This window comes from Eulemur rufifrons, chromosome 30 (genome assembly GCF_041146395.1).
Source record: "Eulemur rufifrons isolate Redbay chromosome 30, OSU_ERuf_1, whole genome shotgun sequence".
In the NCBI taxonomy this organism is placed as follows: domain Eukaryota; kingdom Metazoa; phylum Chordata; class Mammalia; order Primates; family Lemuridae; genus Eulemur; species Eulemur rufifrons.
The window spans coordinates 132,587,132-132,605,197 of record NC_091012.1 but is presented as its reverse complement, the minus strand read 5'-3'; the positions used below and the strand labels follow the sequence as shown (position 1 = coordinate 132,605,197).

General features: G+C 40.3%; 1 protein-coding gene across 1 annotated transcript in view; it reads right to left on the bottom strand.

Annotated features, from left to right (window-relative positions):
• PIR (pirin) overlaps positions 1–18,066 on the bottom strand; it is a 91,622-nt gene that overhangs the window by 53,137 nt on the left and 20,419 nt on the right. The window contains exons 4-5 of the mRNA XM_069463694.1: positions 10,366–10,449; positions 6,586–6,792 (exon numbers count right to left, since the gene is read on the bottom strand). Coding sequence (XP_069319795.1) covers positions 6,586–6,792; positions 10,366–10,449 — 291 coding nt within the window. The remainder of the gene's footprint in view (positions 1–6,585; positions 6,793–10,365; positions 10,450–18,066) is intronic.

The window sequence follows — 18,066 nt, the reverse complement described above, 5'->3', positions numbered from 1 at the left end:
CTTCATTTAGTTCTGGTTATTTTTTAAGACTTTTTCCTTTTCTGTTTTAACTTTATGTTTTAAATATGTTTTAAACATCTTTCAAAAGTAAAACTAAAAAGACATACTAAGAGAAGTCTCAGGTCCATCCTAATCCCCCCGCCCTCATCCCAAGGGGAACATTTGTTAAATATCCAGTTTTTAAATCTATCACAGAGCACTCTGATTTATAAATAAAATAACTTAAAAGGCCTTTGGAAAGGAGAATTCCTTCCTGGGCAAGTGTTGTTTTCCCTTGGTTTGCTCTCGGGGACAGCTGGAGCCTGTTATCTCAAGCTCCCTTAGTCAGAAACCCAGTGCCCCTCACACCTCTGCCATTAGGAGAATATCTGTTATTTCCCCACCCCACCCCCAGCTAGACCCATGAACTTGCTGGAATACTTCAAAGGCAAAAAAAAAAAAAAAAAAAAAAAAAAAAAAAAAAAAAAAAAAAAAAAAGAGCATGCGCATATGTTACCTGCTTTCCTGATTTAACAGTTTTTTAAATGCTACTTTGAGAAGTTGCTCTTCTGAGCTTGGGAAGGAAAAAGCACCTCCCGTGACCAGAAGCAAACTCATGAAGGCAGGTGAGGGCAGGAGCTCCATTTAAAATGTGCCTAATATAATCAAAGAAGTCACATGTCCCCTGAAATAGGAAATGTTCTGAGTTTACTATTAATAACGTGCAAAAGTGTTCTAAGTTTACTATCCAGTATTATGATTGCCAAAAACCCACTGCCGTTTGGATGTGCTATAAAAATATTTCCATGAAGGCCACAAAAAGTATATTTTTTAATCAAATTAAGGTCAAAGGAATATGGACAAACTTATATTTTGTTGATAACGTGTTCTAAATAACATTCTGCCCTTGAAATCTCCTGGATGAAGACAAAAGCTGGAAAATGTTGTTGGCAGCTACTTCTCTCTAGCTCTGGTACAGGAAAAAGCGTGTGTGTTCACCAACAGCCTGCCCTACCCGGATCCCCCATCAGCTCTCCACATTGGAGGTGATCATCACAGGCTTGATCATTAATAGTGTGTCAGCCCACAACCAACACAGGCTGATTAGCAGGTAGGTTGCTTTCTGGCTGGGAGAGTATTGCCCAAGGGACTTGGGGGTCTTCCAATGCTTGTAGAGCTAAACCAAAGCAAGGGAGGGGAGATATCTGGTAGAAACGCCTAGAAAGCTGGCAAGTAGGTCTGTTATTCTAGAGATCAAGCCATGCCCTGAAAAGCCACATGGATGAAGTTAAAGCAGACAAGACGACACCTGTCTGTGGACCCCAAGGAGAACCACAAGCCTCCAAGCCTCTGGCCATCATTGCTGTCACTGCCTGAATTGAAGACATCTGCAGGGAACAATTTAGGTCTTGCAAAAACAGTTCACTTTTAAAGAAAAAAATCAATCTGGTTTTTATTTCCCTACGTCCTAATCCCCTAAACAATTTAACATGCAATTTAGCTAATTTTATTGTTCTCTTAATTTTTGAGTAAGTTCATTTTAAGTTCATTTCAATCCTTCTTAATCCCTATATTGCCGGTCTTCTTACTACTTTACCTTAGTTTCTTATTCCAGCATTTTAATGATTTCATTTACTCATTTGAAAACATTTATTGATCATCTTTTATGTATGTTTCAGGTGCTGAGGGCACAACAGTAAGTAAGAGCTGAGTGAGTTACATCATAATGTAAATGTTTAAAAACATTTTAATGTTTGGCAAACTACTTTGGAAATTAAATTTTTAAAAACTTAGTTATCAGGCTGGGCGTGGTGGCTCACACCTGTAATCCTAGCACTCTGGGAGGCCGAGGTGGGCAGATTGTTTGAGCTTGGGAGTTCAAGACCAGCCTGAGCAAGAGGGAGACCCGTCTCTACTAAAAAAAATAGAAAGAAATGACATGGACAACTAAAATATATATATATATATAAAATTAGCCGGACATGGTGGCACATGCCTGTAGTCCCAGCTACTACGGAGGCTGAGGCAGAAGGATTGCTTGAGCCCAGGAGTTTGAGGTTGCTGTGAGCTAGGATGACACCACGGCACTCTAGCCCCAGCAACAGAGTGAGACTCTGTCTCAAAAAAAAAAAAAAAAACAAAACTTAATTATCATCCAATACATGAATATTGTATTCATCTGCCCATCAGAAGGAAGATTGTTTTTGTTCTGTCCATAGGACACATGAACACAACCCAAAGCTTTTTCATGGAAGTAAAAATAGCAACCACCTATAAAGAGCTCATTCTGCACCGGTTCTTAGTACTTTACATATATTAACCAATTTAATCCTCCCAACAACCCTTTTAGCTGGGTCATTATGATTATCTCCATTTTACAGATGAGAAAACGGAGGCCCAGCAGGCTTAAGTGACTTCTCCAGAGTAAGTCAGTGGTGGAGCTGGCCTTGAACCAAGGCCATCTGGCTCCAGATTGCCTTTCTCTGACCCCAGTGGGGCTGAGGCCTCCTCAAGGTTTGCATCTGACAATGGAATTTAGAGCAGCAAGAGGCAAGTAGAGGCGTTTTTTGGAAAAAGAATTGTGTTCCAAAGAGAGCTGGTAATAAATATTGCTGATTGGCTGACTGATAAGGATGGAATGAGGTTTGGAGAATTTCATACTCTCATGAAATAAACATGTGATTTTGACCTTCTAGAAGTGACAGAAACTATTCAAAATATCCCATTTTTATATTTTCTTCCCTTTCAGCCTTCACTTTAGACTGTGCTGTCCTGGCACAATCTTGCTCAAAATTGGCTCTGGCTCTCCAAAGACTGAATAAATGCTCAGACACATACAACCTGGGAAACAGGCATACATCTACCTTTGGGAATATCAAAAAGACAAGTGTTATTGCTCATAAATGCATACAGCAACTTGCACAAAATCCTCTCACATTTTTTTGAGGATGTAGGAACTAAAAGTTCTGAAAGGTTAAACAAGATTTGTCAAAAGCCACAGAACCAAACCACTTAGCACCTTCTATAGAAGCCTAATCGAACTATTCTCAAGATGGGTAAACTGCTGCGTCTTGGATCCCACCCCCATGTGTGTTACCTGGACCACAGCATTGGCAGGCATCACCTGGGAGCCTGTTAAAAATGCAGAATCTCACACCCCACTCCAGACCTGCCGAATCAGAATCTGCATTTTAGGCCGGGCGTGGTGGCTCACGCCTGTAATCCTAGTACTCTGGGAGGCCGAGGTGGGAGGATCGCTCGAGGTCAGGAGTTCAAGGCCAGCCTGAGCAAGAGCGAGACCCCGTCTCTACTAAAAATAGAAAGAAATGATCTGGACAACTAAAAATATATATAGAAAAAAATTAGCCAGGCATGGTGGCACATACCTGTAGTCCCAGCTACTTGGGAGGGTGAGGCAGAAGGATTACTAAAGCCCTGGAGTTTGAGGTTGCTGTGAGCTAGGCTGATGCCATGGCATTCACTCTAGCCCAGGCAACAAAGCGAGACTCTATCTCAAAAAAAAAAAAAAAAGAATCTGCATTTTATCAAGACCCTTGGGTAATCCACATAAATATTAAAGTTGGAGAAGCACTGGAATGAATGGTCACTAATTCCACTTCCACTCTTTACTAACTCCAACTAGATATTTTAGTTGCAGTGAGGGGAGTTGTTGTTGATTCTATATTGGTTATAAATACATCAATCTCTTGAAAGGCATATTCTCAGCCTCACCTCATAATTTAACTTAAAATTATCTTCCTGATTCAAAACAATCTTTAGATTGTTTTTGTGGTAGATCTATACATTTTAAGACCCAGTCATTCCTTGGTGAGCAGATACTAAGGCTTCAGATATGCAAAACTATGTGTCTTATGAGACCTACACAGAAATGGCCAATCGCCCCCCATCTTTACAATGACTCATACTAGTGTCCTTTCTTCGGAATAGGTTAATTACCTTTCCCAAATCGCAGCAAATCCTTTAGCATAGACTGCAGATGTATGTCCCAGCCCAACTCCTCCTCCTGCTTGAGTTACCACGAAGTAATCAAAATAATAACAGCTACCACTTATGTGGTGTTCACAATGTGTCTGGTGCTATTCTGAGAGCTTAATGTATAAAAAAAGTCACTTAATCCTTGCAGAAACCCTATTTTATGGATGAGAAAACTGAGGCACAGAGAGGTCAAGTGGCTTGCCCAAGGCCACACAGCCAATTCATAGTAGGGATTCTAACCCAGGCATTCTGTCTCCAGAGTCCACGCCAGTAACCACGGCACCTCGCTGCCTTTCGAAATCCAAATTAATGCTGCCCAAAGTTCCAAGAGGCCTTATTATTAAAATACTCTCATAATAATGATTTATCATTGACTTAGGAAAATACAATTCACTTCAGAGTTTTTACTTGACAAAAAGAAATAATAGAAGCTTGCAGCTACTAAGACATTATTTTACAAACTTAAAACATTACCTCAGGTCTCTACTCCTTGGTTGTGATTGCAAGACCACATGGTCTGCTGCTTGAAAGTGCTTTAAAATATCCTGATTGTACCTGGAACCAGCTCCAACCTTAAAATTGCCTTATGTTTTCTATAAATGAGAAGCAGTTGTAAACTTTAAGGATTCATGATATTGCTGGCTTTGCTTATCTACTAAATCACTCGTCTGATTTCTCTTTTTAGCTCCTGACAGCTCAACAATTTTTCTAAATGAAATCTTATGGACAATTTCAAATATGCAACTGGGCAAAGTCTCATGTTCTGGTGGAAGTGGAGGGGGGACCTCCTGACCTCACTATTCACGTGGCTCAATATCCCCTGAAGGCATGTCCCCAGAACCCTAGAGTCCTGGAAACACGGAATGAAAAACACCATGTGAGACAGAGTGAGCAGCCTCACATCTGCATTAACTCAGCTCCCCTTAGACCTCTCTGCCTGATACTACACCCAACCACATCCTTTGGCCTCACACCAGGAAGACCTCACAGGATCTTAACTCTCCTCTGCAGAGCTGAAAGGAAGGCAACTCTTCGCAAACAGATGAAAAAGGGCACTCCCTGCCCAGTGCTTGGTGAAATAGAAATGGCTCGCAGGAACACAACAGAGGTTTGTTTCCAACAGCAAAATAAGCAACAGGCCTGCCAGGGGTGTGGGCAGCAGTCAGATATGCTTAATAGGGAGCATTCTTTGATTTTTTTTTCCTTCCATTATTTCTGTTTGCATTAGAAACACAAAGCAAAATAATACATACACCTAGGCAGGTATAGGTAAAGAACTGTGGTTATAGTGGAGGAAATACAAAAACCGTAAGTCACAACCAATAGTCATGACCTCTCTGTTAACTATGCAATGCATTCCATTGAGTGGCTGGTTAGTAGTCACTGCCAAGCCCTTATCCCTGGGGATACACATTAAAAAATTAAAATTTACTAAGTTAGTATTTAAAATAGTTTTAAGTGCTGGTTGACCACTGGGAGAATGGCAAAGTAGCTCCCAATATCTTAATGCTCTCAATGCCAGGTGCCATGTGTGGTACTTGATGTCAAGGCCCCAATCGGATCCTCTCGGATCCCTTTTAACCATTTCTGTGCCTGTACCCCAGAGCTGATGGCCATAACCAATGACTGTGGGTGAGGAAACATGAAAGCCCAGTTCCCTTGCCCACGGTGGGTTGGGACAACTCCGAAGCATACTGATCCTCCCCAGTCCCCTGCAGGATCAGAAGCCACTCTCTTCTGGACTTTGCCTGAGATGGCACCCTTGCTTGGCTTCCTCCCCTACCTTGTCCTGGTTCCTTACTTTTTCCCAGGAGCACTTCCTTAAAAATCACTTACATAGGAATCCTCATCTCAGGGTCTGATTCTAGGAAACCCCACCTAAGAGAGCACACTACCCAGCTCACCATTGCCTCAAACTGGTTGGTGTGAGGAATCTTAGCCTCTCCAGGAACAGTTCTGGTGTGCAATTAACACAGTACTTGCCACACCCCTTTCCTCCCAGAAATATGTCCATAATCCTTAGCCTAAGTTTATCTTATTTGATCAAAAAGGTGGGACTCTTAACCTAAACAGTACAAAGTCTCAGAAGAATGTATAGGGCATGTTGTGGATGGGTTAAATAAATAATGGTCAAGTTAATTGTTAAAAATAAACTTTCTGTAATGTAGTAGTGTGTTTCCCTTACTAAGTTGGGCATAAGCAATTTACATAATTCTTTGTGAAGTGCCACTGGCCTTGCTTTTTGATTTTTTTTTAAAAGTTATGATCTTGCAGTATCAAGGAGCCATAATTAAAAGCATAAAATTGCATTATAAGTGAAAGGAATTGGGCTAAATCAGCACACATATTAAGACGTATCTTGAAAATCACTTTTTGACTAAATTCTTTATATAAGCTTGCTTTCTTATAATTTTCCTAACTTTATGCGTTTTCATGCAGCACAAAAATTTCTGGGTTCCCTTAGGTTGCACTTATTCTGATACTTATGAAGCAAGTCCAACCCAGGGGATGTGAATTATGATAAAACCAATGAGAATTGATGACCCAGAAGGGGCCAGCCTTATGTCACTGCCCACCTCAGGTTTCATAGACACACATAGCATGGCTTACCTTTATTCCCATGGCTTCTCCAGAAATGACAGCAACTGTCACACCATCTTTACTGGGTTTAGGGATCTCTTCATTTTTCAGTTCCTGGTACTGGGGTTCCACCATCTTCTCTGAGCTCCTCAAATTAACCCACAGTTGTAGGCCATGAGCTGGTTCCTCTGAGCAAGGCATCTCGGCGTGCAGGATGCCCCGGCCTGCAGTCATCCACTGCAAACACCAAACCAACAAGAAGGAAAGCTAACTATGCTCCCAACAAGTCTGCAGGTGGAACAATTACACCACTGTCGCTAACTACGGCATTGTACAGGTGCTGCTGTCAGAGTCCCTGGACATCCAGAGGAATAACAAACATCAATGAGCCCTTTCTGGTTTTCCAAATGCTTCCTATGCTTCCTCATTTGAAATCAATGCATCAGAACTGGAATTCCTACAAATGGAAGAATACTCTCTTTGATATCCCTGAGTCTTAGATTGAGCTTTAAGATGGAGAGTTGCAGGCAGATTTCAGAAAAGCAAGATTAGGCAGGGGAAGAAGCCAACCAGCAATGCAGTTACAACACAGGCCTTAGCCAATCCTCAGTGGAGTTGGGATGAACCTTCAGAACTGCCCCAACTTGAGGCAGGATGGCCAAGTTTTTATACCTCCACATCAGCAAGCCATTCACTGTGGGCACTCCCAAGTGGAAAGCACAACTTTGGGAGAGGCAATTCCCTGCTGCAGAGGGCAGGTCCCGGGGAGGGATGCAGCTGTGAGCCTCGGCAGCCAGTATTCGCAGCAGCTGGAGGACACATGTGTGGGCCTAAATACACCACTGGAGACCCCCAGTATCCACTACACTGTAGATGGCTGACTTGCCTCTCTGCTTACTCAATTCCGGTAATGGAGTCCTCACTACTTGGAGAAACGATTATTGCCTCCAGCATTGTATATATTCTTCAGGGGTTTGCCTATTTCTTTATTAAGAGCATAGTTGGGGGCCATTCCCGGACACTAATCTCAGAATCTGGGGATGAAGGGATGGATCATGTTACATGTGTTTCCTGCCTGTCTTAGCTTGGGTTCTCCCACAGAAGATCCTGAGTCAAGGACTTACGTGCGGGTAGTTTATTGGGAAAGTGATGCTGAAAGCACAAGTGAGCAAGTAGGTAACAGTGAGACAGGCAAGGGAGAAAGCAGAAGAGGAGTGTGAATGAGCAGGTTATATCTGTGAACACCTGCGGCTCAATGCCACCGGGAACCACGCAGATGCACTTTAGAATTGTTGCATGGAGGAGAGAGGAAGCGAGGGTATTGAGACTCTGATTCCCAGCCCTCACTGCGCAGGAGTTCACGCAGGAGTGTTAAATCCCCAGCACACGGGCTGGATAAAGCCCTCAGGCAGAGCAGCAGCACTTGAGATGGGCTGCTGTGTGCACACGTGGGGACCATCACCGCCTGAACTCGAAGGTGGCCCAAGAGGCTAGGAGGCAGGCTACCAGCAGCATCTTCCACACAGTGCTCGTGGGGAGAAAAATCCTTAAACGAACAATTACACAAATAATTATGGCCGTTTCGATTGTGCTTGGTGCTGTGAACAATGACAGGGTTCTGTAAGCACGTGAAGTAGCCTGCCCCATTCAAGGCAGCTTACCTGAGGGTGCAGCCTTCAGGCTGAGATCCAAACAAGGAGTAAGAACGGACCAGGGGAAGGGGAAGAGAATTCAGTGCAAGGGCAACACCACCATGTAACAAAACACTTTGAGACAAGAACGAGCAGTTACTAGTTCAAAGATCAGAAAGAAGGTCAATGCATATTTTGGAGATTTCTTTCTTTTGTTAAGTCTAAATAGATCTCCCTCTCTCTTCTATTTGAAAAGGTTTGTTAAACCTTCTGATGTAGGGGTTGGCAAACTATAGCCTAAGGGCCCAATGCAGCTTGCCACCTATTTTTGTAAAGGTTTACTGGCACACACACACGCCCATTCATTAGCGTACTGTCTGTGGCTGCTTTGCAACAGAGAACACATGGCCACCAAAGCCTATTTGGCCACTAGAGAAAAAATGTGCTGACCCTGCTCTAATACAATATAAGGTAGATCTAAACACTCTCTCATGGCCGGGCGCGGTGGCTCACGCCTGTAATCCTAGCACTCTGGGAGGCCGAGGTGGGCGGATCGTTTGAGCTCAGGAGTTCGAGACCAGCCTGAGCAAGAGCGAGACCCCATCTCTACTAAAAATAGAAAGAAATTATATGGACAGCTAAAAAATATATATATATAGAAAAAATTAGCCGGGCATGGTGGTGCATGCCTGTAGTCCCAGCTACTCGGGAGGCTGAGACAGTAGGATCGCTTGAGCTCAGGAGTTTGAGGTTGCTGTGAGCTAGGCTGACGCCACGGCACTCACTCTAGCCTGGGCAACAGAGTGAGACTCTGTCTCAAAAAAAAAAAAAACAAAAAAAAAACACCCTCTCATGCTGCATTTCTTCTGTCTGGTGATAGATAGCTACTGGAGTCCTTCAAAGACATCCTCCAATTTTTAAGCATTTTCCCATTCCATTAAGAGTTTTCTTCATATTTTTAATACCTTTGGTATCCTTTTTAGATATAAGCTGGTTTGGCAATATCTTTCTTAAAATGGCCTACCTATTGGATTTGGAGGCCCACCCATTTATTAGCTCTGAGGCCATGGGCATCCTTTTCTTAAAAACATCTTTAAATCCCCATTCCCTAGTTTTTAAAATGAGATAAAAATAGTACTTATCTCAAAGAGATCATGTATATGAAAATGCTGAATAAACTGAAAGGCACCATGCAATCATCATCCTAATCAAACGTGAAATTATAATGATAGAAGAAGTGTTGACCAGCACCTCACATGGATGGCTGCTGAGGCAGCTGGATGGTGCGGATGGCAGAAGTCACCACTAACTACCACGATCAGGACACCTCTAGTCATCATTAGATATGATGAGTCCCTTGTAGGCAGTCTCCATTTCACGTTGTGCTCCAGTGAGAGATTACGTTGACTTTTCACCATGATTCTTTGTCCTTTTGCTTTCCTGTCTTTAAATTCAATGAACATGAGTTCACTGAAATAACATGATTCAAATACGTGCACTTATCATTCCACTGTATATGTGTGTGTGTGTATATGTGTGTGTGTGTGTGTGTGTGTGTATAAAAGACCAGAAAAGTACTTGATATAGAGTTAAGACTTATAAAACTGGAAAAGATGACCCAAACATTTTGGGGGATTTTAGTTATAACACGTCTCAGACAAAACTAGAGTGGTGGAAGTGTTTGGGTCATTGTCTTCAGTGAAAACACCTAACCCTGCAAATGAGTTGGAAGAGAAATATTAAACTGTTTCAAATGCAGCAGAGAAGTCTAGAAAGAAGAGAATGAAACAGTCACTGAATTTGCCGATTGGGACATCACAAGTGATCATTACCTGAATAGCTTCAGTAAAGGTTTGGAAGGGGTGTGCTGAGAAGCTAACCCTAATTCAATAAGTGGGGGACAAGATGGAAGATGAGAAAGTTGAGACAGTCACTCTTGGTTACTCTTTTGAGAAATGTAAGAAGACTAGGTGGAAACTAAAAAGTGAAGGGTTGAGGAAAATGTGAGAGGAATATAAGAGACCTGTGCAGGTTCCCAGGTTGAGTGGAACACTCTGTAGAAAAGGAAAGGTCGAGGACATAATGGAAAGAGGGTAGAAAGGGTGAGTGTACTAGAATTGGGACCAAGCATGCACACTCAAACACTAAACCACCAGCAATTCCTTGTCCTTGGCCATACCTGCAGGTCTCCTGGGTTCATTTTACCAACGTGTCCACAGAAGTCTTCATGGGCCATGCTGCCCCCTTCCAGGAGGTAAGATACCTTTAAAAAAACAAACAAAAAATAGGTCCTTTGCCCATTTTTTAATCGGGTTATTTGGGGGGGGTTGTTGTTGTTATTATTAACTTATATGACTTCCTTGTATATTTTGGATATTAACCTCTGATTGGATAATATAGTTTGCAAATATTTTTTCCCATTCTGTGGGTTGCCTTTACATTAAAAAAAATGGGCAAAGGACCTGAATAGACATTTTTCCAAGGAAGACATATAAATGGCCAACAAGTATATGAAAAGATGTTCAAAATGAATAAGTTCTGGAGACCCAATGTTCAGTATGGTGACTAAAGTTCATAACAATGTATACTTGAAACTTGCTGAGAGAGGAAATCTTCAGTATTCTCACCAGACACACACACACAGGTAACAATGTGAGGTGAAGAATATGTTAATTAGTTAATATGTTAATTGATTCCACAATGTGTGCTTATGTTAAAACATCATGTTGTCCACCTTGAATATATACAATTTTTACTTGTCAATTATACCTATTTTTCATTGTCCTTTGGCTTTTCTGTCTTTAAGTTTCACATTCATTGAAACAATACAGGTGGAAAAAAAGAAAAAGAAAACATATGTATTGGGTAGCTGTGAAGAGTTGTTTGTTTTTCCCACAGAAGGTTTGTTGAGGAAAGTGTTAGGAGCAAGTTAAGACAGTAGAGCAGGCTGAGGGAATGAATCTCAGTGATAGGGCCATAGTAACCCATACGACGTTTTCAAGAGAATTCCAAATAGGTGCCCCTTCCTCCCAACAGATGCAGCCCTGAGCATGCCAGAGTTCACAGCCTGGTGAAAGGAGCCCCCCACTTATTCCCCTAGCCCCGCAGAACGATGGGCCTGCTGTGGTAGGCCCTGTGGCTCAGGGTGAAAGAGAGACAGCCCCTGTCAAAACAGCAGGGTCCCTGTTTACACAGGTGTGTGTGGGATGACATACCTCAGGTCTCCACACCTTCCCCAAAAAAGCGGATTCAGGAAATCCAAACAAAATGTATTTCTGGCACCAGACACACAAACTCACTAGGTGCTCAATGAATATTTATGAAATATGTCAAATATTTAATTCAGAAATTAAAGTCAACTTTCTCAGGGCCGCATCCATACTAAATCTAAAAGTGGAAAGAAATTCTGTGCTGTCCAGTAGAGAAACCACTAGCCATGCGTGGCTGTTTAAATTTAAATGAATTAAAATTACAGAAAATTAAAAATTTAGCACCTCAGTTGCACCCACTACATTTTGAGTGCTCAAAAGCCCCATGTGGCTAATGACTACCATATTGGATAACACAGATTATAAACTACTTCCACTTTCACATAAAGTTCTATCTGATAGCACGGATCTAGATAAAATGAATTTGAAAATCAGCAGTCAGCTATGGTAGGCATTCTGTGTGGACAGAAACACTTTCCCAGGATGTTTTGCAATCACAGTACCTCTTGGTAGAATGAGATGTGCACCAAGTCTTAAAAGCAGAAGAAAATTGATCCCTTATTTCATGATTCTACTAAAAGGAAAAATCAAGCAACTCTAAAATTCTCATTTTAAGGCTATTGTGATTACTCTAGCAAACAAAGATTAAAAAGATACCAAATACATAGCAAGAATTTTAAATTGCCTCAGGGACATGGTAACACTGTTATTTGAAATATACAATTTAACACTTAGAGCTTTAAATGTGTATATGTCAAAATACAGGCTCTTTTTGTGTAATCTATTTGTATTCTACCATCCATTTTGCTCACTTTGTACACATTTGTGAAATTCATCTGTTAACTCCTATAAGAAATACCAATCAGCCTAAACAGTTCCAAAAGGTGTGTGTAAAACCATGTTTATCTGCAAACCTCGTGTGGCTCCCCACTTCAGGCTTAAGGGCAACAAGTTCTAACATTTACACTATTGGATAAATTTTTTGCACATTGGCTATCCCAATGTATTCTTTAAAGCTTAGTGTGTTTATCCTTTTTAGTCTTAAAAATTTCACTTCAAAATTTTATTGACCATTATTAAAGAATGAACCAGAAAATGCAGTCTGTGATTAAATCCCAACATCTCTTGTATTTATGTAGCCAGACCTAATTTTTACTCAGATATATTCAACCAAATAAAACAATTTAAATCAGCATTTTAAAATAAATAATGCTTTTACTGACAAATCCCTAAAACCACAAAAAGAAACAGTGAAAATATTAAAATATTTCAAGAAAGTAAAACAAAAATAATATGCCTAAGAAGTAAGAGAAAATATTTATAAAGTTCTCAGCATATACATCAGATAACAAAATTTACACAAACAAAATGATTTCCTCCCCCATACAAGAACTCATCAAATATGTCAAGGCCAGATTGTTTTTGTAGTCTATGTTTTTGCTTTACCATAAGGTATATAAAGTAGAGCTAACTAGTCTTTTTCTAATATGAAAATTCAAAAAGTTGTTTTATAAATTATAAATGTCAATGGTTATTTATCATCTTCCCTCTACATTTGTGTATTTGGGAAATAATCGTAAGATATCAATTCACAGATATAAAACCTATGATATAGTATTTTTAAAATAATAAATTAAGAAGGTAAGTTCACCAATAACAATCATTTATTAATGTAGTGAACAAAATAGTCACTGAAGTCCTACAATGTCTTAATATCATGTTGAGAGATTTAAAAAAACAGCGGAAAAGACAGATACAGTAACTGTCTTCAGGGAGCTTATAGTCTCACGGGGAAGAAAGACAGTAAGTGGGATTGGTAGATTTGAAAGAAGAAATAGAGTTTGCAGAGCCGAGCCCCCGCTCCTTTCTCTTGGGATTCAGCCTGCCCATAGAAAGCAAGTGTCCTCTTTGCTCTTTGCCCCTGTGTCTCACCCCATGGTGTTGGTCTGCAGGGGTCCAGCATAGCTGGTGAGATCTAAATCTACCTAATTTTCAGGCGCAGTATCCAGAAGGCCACCTGCCTGCAGATATAAGCCACCTTCTCCAATATCAGCTTGATCAGCAATAAACGTATATTTTTGTCTGCTATCTTTCTTACTCTTTTATCTTCACAATTGGCTGAGAATTCAGGCTGGGAAAACAGGCCATTATTTACTATGCCTTCTAATACCCAAATTAAAGGCAATAAAAGACCTGCTACCATCACGCTGTTGAAGTTTTCTACTGTAGCCTTATATAATAATAAACCCTTCTCTTCTTCAGTTAATTTTATCAGATGCCAGTTCTTGAAACCAAATATTTATCGGGCACTCACTACAGTACAAATCAGGACTGTACAAAACAGGATTCCCTGTTTCATCGTGCAGAACAGTGTCATTGAGGTACACTGGGTACAGAACCTTCACCCCAGCAGGTGCAAGCAGATGGCTACAGAAATTAGAGGTTCTAGGTTTGAAGTCTAAACCCCCAGCTGGGAACCTGCTATGGTAATGGTGACAGTACAACATGGGCACAGGAATAGAAGAGACCCATTTGTATAGGCAATTAATATATGATAACAGCAATTTCAAATCAATGTGGCAAAGATGCACTTTCCAATAAATGACCTTGGAACAATTAACTGACCCTATGAGAAAAGAGAGTAAGCCCCCAGTATATATAAAAACGTGTTCCAAATGGATGGAGGATTTAAATGCAAATAATACACTTCTAAGATTTAAATCTAAGGAGGCAAAAAAATACAAAATGTCTGCACAAATCTATTCTTTGCAATGTTTATTATAATAGTATAAGACAGGGACAATCTAGATGATGGGTTAATAAGGAACTTTTAACTAAATTATAGTAGAGCCATGTAAGAGAATACTGTGCAACTGTTAAAAAGTGATGTAGATCTTTATTTATTGACACAGGATAATGAAATATTATTTAATTGAAAAAGCAGGTTAAAGAACAGCAAATCTATTTAAAGGAGTCAAATGAAACAATGCATTTAAATAGGCTCATTTAAATAAATTTGTATCCAGTCGTGTTAGTATGCATGGAGGTGCCCACATGAACACACATCAAAATGTCAACAGTGGTCATCTCCAGATGGCAGAATTGCAGGTGTGTTTTATTATCTTCTTTCCATTTCTCTGATAGTTTGAATTTTCTGCAATCAGTAATTTGCTTTCTTATAATTGAAATGACTTTTTTATTTTGGAAAAAATTAAGATGCTGCTGCTAATCAGTGGATGAAAATAAATGATATGCTTTATTCTACATAGACACTGGTGAATATCTGTTCCCTGCTTAGGTGAATGGGGCAGTGAGACGTGAGGGGAAACACTAAGAATCAGAATAGCTCCATACTACATGTGAGGACAATGTAGCTCCAATTATAACATGTGTTACTGGGTGGAACAGACCTGTAATTTCTACAGCAGGCACTCACGTCAGAATAGGAACAAAGCACTTAGGATCCAATAAAAAGCTTAAATATTTAAGGGGAAAAATTAAAAGCTTCCAACTTTTAAACAACCAGCCAAACTATAAGGACTGGTGTCTAGAATCATTTTTCTTGTCCTGCTACACATGCATTTTTAATTAAAATAATTGCATAAGAAAGGCAATTCCATTCTGTTTGGGCTGAAGTTCCCCTTTGGGTTCTCAAAGAAATCTCTTTCAAATCATATGCTTTTCCATCCCCAAATATTTTTCAATTATCCAAGCCTAAGGGCTTTTGAGTTGCTAACCATCTAAAAATGTCAGGCAACTTGAAAAAGTAAATTGTGGTGAGCATGACTCATTTCAGGATGAAAATTTAAGAGAACACCAAGAGACGGTGTTTTTGTCAAATTTGATTTTAGGTAGCAATTTCAACACTGTTTTTTAAAAGATGGAGAAGATTGTTATCCCCTTTTTTCCTCTACCTTTGCAGTGTGGACATCCTCTTTTCCCAGGTAATACAAGAATAAACCTCATTTCTTCCATTCTATATACTATAAAGTCTGAATTAGAGAAGTCTGCTCAATGAAGTTTTACTGAATGCATAATGACTACCTTTTACTACTTAAAGCAAAAAGCATACTTTCAGCCTTTGGGGAGAAAAATCAGAAACCAAGGAAGCCACCTACCTTTTATTTACTATAATCTTCTATTTTATTTATGTTATTTATTTATTTATTTTTGCTAAGTGCTGTAAATGCTAGACTGGGGACTTACATATAAATTAATGTCTGGAGAGGATTTTTTTTAAAAGCTGAAGCAGTACTTCTGGGAGTTGACACAATCCAGATGATTTTTTAGGGCATTACATAATCACAAACACCTGGAGAATTGCCGTGGGTGGTTGACGAATTTTGAGTGTTATGTTTAAACTCAAGAGTTGCGTGTGTCTAATTAAGTAAGAAATTTGTAATCTGAAACAGGTGTTTTCTCAAAGCACTTGACGTGCTTCGTGGTCCTGCTTCCTCTTTTCCTTCTTCTAGTCCATCCCACAGGGCTTTACTAAATACTTGTGCTTCCTTGTCGGTTTTTATTTCTTCATGTGTTTGTGTTTTGGGGGGAGAAGGATACAAACACACAACAATGATGAAAGAAAAGTGTCAACTGCCATGTGAAATTTAGGAAAAGTATACCTGAAAAGAACTATAAATTAATTCTGAAGAATCAACACAAGAGATAACATAGTTTGTTGTTTCAGGCTGGTAGAAGGCAGAGTGTGAGCACTTCATTCAGTGTTTGGGAATAAGATGCAAGATCTGTTTATGTTATATATAAAGTTTATATTATAAGGAAAACTATGTTTTCCTTTCATTTCCACTTGCCCTAAAATGGTAGTTTTTATTCCTACTACTAGCTGGTTAGGAAAAAGAGAAAAACAAAACAAAAACATGAGTGAGATCACGGCCAAGAGATGCCGGCATGGAACATATTGCATAATAGAAGCTGCTAACTAGTCTTCAAGGATACAACATTATGTTTGAATACATACCATTAAGGACCCATGTTATTTTACGAAAATATTCTAATGACTTGAGCAGAAAACTTGAAAAATCACCCCATTAAATTGACTCACCCAATCCCAACCCCACATACACACCTTCACAAGCACCAAAAGGTGATTTTAACAAAAAGGAAAAGATAAACAAGGTTCAGGTATTTGGCCAACGGGCAAATCCAAGTATTTTAAAGCTCTGTCAGGTCCTGCCTTGACATTTCCCTGCCACCACCCTGCAGAGGAGTTCACTATGGGATACTATATATATAATTATTTAGTTATTCATTTACTGTCTGTCTTCACTAAGAGAATGTAACCCCCCTCGAAGGCAGGGACTTGTTTCTTTTACTCATCTACAACAATGCCTAGTATACAGCTGGCACTAAAGATGTGTTGAATGAATGAATGAATAGCATCTTGTATTTGTATAGCATTTCAGCATTTACAAAGCATGTGATCCTGGGAATATATTATTTACCTACATATTATTGATAAAAATATCATGGCTTAGTGGGATTAAGTTTACACTGTTAATAACAGCATTTTCTTTCTTTTTTTTTTTTGGAGACAGAGTCTCGCTCTTTTTGCCCTGGCTAGAGTGCTGTGGCGTCAGCCTAGCTCACAGCAACCTCAAACTCCTAGGCTCAAGTGATCCTTCTGCCTCAGTGTCCCGAGTAGCTGGGACTACAGGCACGTGCCACCATGCCCAGCTAATTTTTTATATATATTTTTTAATTGTTCAGATAATTTCTTTCCATTTTTTAGTTGAGACGGGTCTCGCTCCTGCTCAGGCTGGTCTCGAACTCCTAACCTTGAGCGATCCTCCCGCCTCGGCCTCCCAGAGTGCTAGGATTACAGGCGTGAGCCACCTCGCCCAGCCGATAACAGCATTTTCTGTCTCTGAGAATAAAACTATCTTCACCCTCCCTTACTGCCTTACAAATGCCGATGCCATATTGGCAGATGTGTTGTGTGCACAGTGCTTGCCTCAGAGGAGAGATCTAATGGGAGTTGCAATAGCAGCCAGTACTGCAGGGGTTTCACATGGGTAACAGGAGGACTTTGCCAGCTTCCAGGGCTTCAGGCGAACTGGCTTGGCTATCTCAGGGTCCCAGTGCTATTGTTATCTCAGGGTTCCAGTGCTATTGTATGCAAATCTGAAAATAGGCTTCCAGATTCCCGGCCATGGGAAGAGAATTGATGGACTGATCCGGCTTCACAGTCCCAAGATGAGGGTGTCATGGGGTCTTTCTTTGGTATGGATGTTCAAGAGTTCTACCCAACAATGTCTCACTACAAAGAAAAGAATAAGTGACTTATTTTCCTCTTATTTTTTATGTTGTTCCCCTTCTCAAAAGTCTCCCAAACCTACTCACTTTCCTTTCACTCTGATTAAAATTTCTGACATGCACATCAAGGTTCTGTGATGATCATATTCCCCAACCTAACTACTCAGGTGAACTGAATTACAGACTCCCTTAGAACCTTCTGACTGCTTCTGGAGCCTTGGGGCCAGAAAAGTCCCATTCTTCTTCAAACCCAGATCAGGATTCAACCTTTTGGGGAATCTCTTCAGACAAATTCCCCCTCGGTCCCAGTGTAATCAGGAGCCCAACTTCTTAACTGGTACCTACATCCGGTAAAACTGTGCTCAAGGTATTCGCTTCCACTGTTTTATTTTCTATGT